Source organism: Orycteropus afer, unplaced genomic scaffold, assembly GCF_000298275.1.
Source record: "Orycteropus afer afer isolate SDZICR_OR568_19922 unplaced genomic scaffold, OryAfe1.0 scaffold00991, whole genome shotgun sequence".
NCBI classification, from domain to species: domain Eukaryota; kingdom Metazoa; phylum Chordata; class Mammalia; order Tubulidentata; family Orycteropodidae; genus Orycteropus; species Orycteropus afer.
Window position 1 is genome coordinate 9,079 of NW_006922578.1, and position 4,706 is coordinate 13,784.

Below are 4,706 nucleotides of genomic sequence, written 5' to 3' on the forward strand. Positions count from 1 at the left end.
TTTGATCTTCCAGGGTGAAAAATGTCATTGAAGATTTAATCCCCACTATCTCATTAAAGATGTGATACAGGAAAATGTGTTCAGATATGAAAACTCAACATTGAAAGATATAAGAGCTACAAAAATTATGTAACCAAAGTGACAAGATTTCTGGTTGCAAATATTAGGTGTTGCAAATTTTCCAACCCATATGTTAAACAAGATGGCACAAGTGTTGAAATCAGGCTATCCTGATGAGAAGCCTATGCAGGGCTCTCTTGATGTCCCTGTTCCTCAGGCTGTAGACAAAAGGGTTCAGCATGGGGCTGACCACAGTGTACATCACCGAGGTCATCGCACACTTCTGGACAGAAGATGAGATAGCTGAGCTGAAATACACACCAAGACCTGTTCCATAAAATAAGCAAACAATTGACAGGTGAGAGCCACAGGTGGAAAAGGCTTTATACTTCCCACCTGATGATGACACACTCAAAATGGAAGAAAAAATTTGCATATAGGAGAAAAGAATCCCTGAGACTGGAATACCAGCAAATATGGCAACAATGCAATATACTAATATGGCATTGGTGGAGGTGTCAGAACAGGCAAGATTAAAGAGTTGAAGAGAGTCACAGAAGAAACTAGGAATTTCCACATTTGTGCAAAAGTTAATCTGTGACACCAATGAAAGGTGCAGCTGAGAGTAAAAAAGGCTGAGGAAAAAAGATACCAAAACTAGCAAACAGCAGAGGTGGGGGTTCATGATGACTCTGTAGTTCAGGGGATAACAGATGGCCACAAGCCTATCATAAGCCATCACACTAAGGATGAGATTGTCCAGACATCCAAAAAGATATAAAGAGGAAAGTTGTGTCAGGCAGCCCACATAAGTGATGGCTTTGCTCTGTGTCTGGATGTTCACCAGCATCTTGGGGACTGTGGTGGAGATGAAACCAATGTCAGCCAACGACAGGTTGGAAAGAAAGAAGTACATGGGGGTGTGAAGGCGTGTGTCAGAGCTGACAGCCAGGATGATGAGTAGGTTCCCAGCCACCGTGATCAGATGCATGGACAGGAACAGCCCGAAGACAAGAGGCTGCAGTTCTGGATCCTCAGAAAGGCCCAGGAGGAGGAATTCTGATACGTCTGTTCGATTCTGTGGCTCCATGTAACTGAGACAGATTTGGAAAAAGCAAAGAGGATTGCTAAAAAGAAGCAGTTAAGAGGAAACCAGCACTGTGTCTGCATTTTGCATTCAAGAAATTCACAAATAAAATATGCAAATTCACAAACGTTCGTGCTTGGGGAGCCACTATCCCAACACCTTCAGCAATATTACTCAGTTGTAACAAACCCAACCACTTTACTTCTCAGATATTTTTCTTCATTGTTTCTGTGTTATTCATCTCTTTCTGCACACATGCACTTTAGAGACAGTGGGTAAAGAATGAAGAATGTTAGAACAGCAGAGATATTTTAATAGTTTCATAGAAGAAGCAATGTATATCAAGGCCCTCTATGAGGGAAACATGCAAGAAGAAAATCCTCCTTGTAAGGAAAAAAAAAAAAAAACACTTGAATTAAAAGGACAGTAAGAAGCACTTTCAATCTCAAGGTGGGAAAATGGTAAAACACCTTGCTGCCAAAAAAAAAAAAAAAAAAAAAAAACTGCCAAAATACAGCCAGATGTCTAGATGTCCATTGGAAGAAAGGCTTGGTGATCTCCTTCCAAAAAAATCAGTCATTGAAAACCTTGTGGAGCAAAGTTCTACTCTGACACACATTTCATTTCATTTTATCCAAAGACAGTGCAATAGACTTTGTTGATTTAGAATTTTATAAAACAACCAAAAAGGACACACATTTAAAAATTATTAAAATAAATAAGTAAATAAAAATAAAAATACGGTTGCTGTCAAGTTTATTGAGTAATGGTGGCCCCACATGTTACAGAATAGAACCGTTCCAAAGTGTTTTCTTGGCCTTCTCTTTATAAAAGCAGATAACTTGGCATTTTTGTCAAGGCTTGAATGGTAAGTTTGAACCCCCAACCTTCAGGTTGGTGGCTGAGCCCAAAGCATTTGCTTCATACAAAGAATTCATGATCTGGATTCTAAATTATAACAAAGGGTCCATCACCAGAGAGTGTTTTTACATGTCAAATGTCTTCACAAGTTTTCATCATGCTTTGATTTTCTAACTTCTGCCTTATATGGAGATGCATGGTCATTCAAATGTGTGGGTTGTCTTTAAAAATCTTTGAAATTATGTATCTTCTCTCTTAGATTTAATGGACATCAAAGTTTGATAGCTCTGTGTTTGATAAATGCACAAAACCTTACGGTATTACTGATTCCAAAGATGGTGTAGTGTCGAATGCACCCATGATTAAATGAAAATTACTTTTAACAAACTCTGTTACTGTTTTTCACTGTACGCAGTGTTATTTTCATCAAAGCTACATGTTCTCAGGGAATTGCCTGGTGTTCAGCTGGCTTTTTCCTTTATTCCTTTCTATTCTCTGTTGGCTTGAAAAATGTTTAATTAGTGCCTAAGGCATATGTCTGCTAACCAGAAAGCTGGCGGTTCAAACCCACCAGCCACTCCTAGGAAGGAAGGTTGGGCAATCTACTTCTGTAGTGATATCGCCTTGGAAACCCAAGGAGAGGTTGCCATGAGTCACATACGACTCGACAGCAGTGGGTTTATAATAAATATTTGGAAAATATTTGTTATCAAATCAACACTCTTATTTACAATTGAAGAAATTATAACCTGGGTAGTTTGAAACCCAGCATTCAGTGCCATGTTTGAAACCAAGCCATTTTAGTCTTCTTAAGAGCTTTTCAAGTCAACCCTTCCTTATCAGAGGGACAGGAATTCTCTTTGCTTGAGCTGCCTGATGGCAACTCACTTCTTCATTTCTCTTGGTAGGTTTAATTTGATTTAATTTGGATAAATGTAAAAATGAAAAGAGCAGAATATGAAATAACACATTGGTAATTTGCACGTTTGTTGAAATGTATTAATTAAACCTAATGTTTAGGGTTTTAGAAAGAAATGAGATTAAATAACATATATAACATGCTTACAACAGTGATTTTCAGTGGTAGTTGATATTATAATAATCTATGGATCACTTAAAATACAACAATGAGCTGGACACAACCTGGAACCCATGAAATCAGACACTGCATGTGAGTCATTTGCTCATCCTGAAGTACAGCTAGAGTTGAAAATCATTGCTTTAGATTATTGCCAGGGACTTAGTAAGTGTTCCATCTGTGTGACATATTAGTATCATTAATAACCATTCTTGACATTAAATATGTGAATATTTAATAATATTTGCTTCATAACTCATATTTGAGAGATTTAAATTATTTGGGATAAAACTTGAGTTTTCTTGGTCTCTGCATATTTTACTTTTCCTCAATACCCTGGCTCCCAAACAACAATATCTGTCATAAAATGATAAGTTTAGTGGATATCTTTTCTTTTCAATATTTTCATAATGTGAACATTCATTTATGCATCCATAACCACTTTCTTGAAAATGTACTTAAACAGTATAATGATGCATATATGGTCCAACTAAAGTTCTCACTTAGTACAGAGTTATGTTTTACTTTCTCTGGGAATAATATACCTCTATTTCACACACTTTAAATGATTCATAGTATCACTTGCAAAGGACTACTGTATTTGTCAATTTCTTATTAAGACCATCATAGTAAAATTATCATTCTACACTACATATTACACAAGTGAAAATTTCTACATAATATTTGTATGGATAATAGTTGTGGGAGGTGTAAAATAGATGCATGTCCAAATTTACAATCAATTGCAAACATTGGTTTACCAATAGAAATTAGGTAAAACTGCATGCTTTTATTATGAAGATATGGAAACACCAAAACCTATAAAAGGTATCTGGTAAAAGTCATTGCATGATATATCTCTATCAAAATTACCATCTTGTATAGGAAATAATACTCCCACAGCTCAGAGTGCCTAAGCATGTATTACTCTTCAGACAAAAACCCTGCATTGCACAATATTCATGATGTAAAGTTTCCTGTAAACCATTTGGTCTATTTTAATAATTCATCAATCAACTCTCTAACTAAAAAGAGGAAGAATCATTGCTTCAGTCTTCATTTGCTCATCTGAAAAGAAACACAATCATTTGGCTCTGGTTGAGGAGACAGAGACCTGGAATAGGAATCAGGAGCTGAAGGTCCAAATTTCATATCCTTCACACACTAAATTTAGAATTCTTATAAATGTCTCAAATTCTTTTAACTGAACAAGATAATAATACCTACCAATAGGATGCATGTGGCAACTGACAAATATTTGGCCCTTAATAAATATGTGGATATAGTTTTTTTAATCATAACTTGAATCAAAATGAGAGTAGTGAGTTTATTACTCAAATATGATCTCAGTTTTATTTGAATATATAGTGGCTAAGGCACTTGACTGCTAACCAGAAGGCTGGCAGTTGAAACTCACCAGCCACCCCTCGGAAGGAAGATACGGCAATCTACTTCCATAGTGATACTGCCTTGGAAACCCAAAGAGGGGTCGCTATGAGTCGGGTCCTACTCAACGGCACATAACAACAACAACAACAAGAATGAACAAAAAAAAACCAGTCATTGTCATCCAGTCAATTTGACTCATAGCAACCCCTCCTTGGGTTTCTGAAGTGGTAT

The 4,706-nt window shown here is 36.6% G+C and overlaps 1 protein-coding gene across 1 annotated transcript; it reads right to left on the minus strand.

Moving 5' to 3' along the window:
- Positions 1–220: 220 nt before the first annotated feature.
- Positions 221–1,194, minus strand: LOC103212516 (olfactory receptor 18-like). Its single transcript, XM_007958484.2, has one exon. The coding sequence runs from the start codon at positions 1,148–1,150 to the stop codon at positions 221–223; it is 930 nt and encodes a 309-aa protein (XP_007956675.2). The 5' UTR covers positions 1,151–1,194.
- Between the last annotated feature and the right edge of the window lie 3,512 nt (positions 1,195–4,706).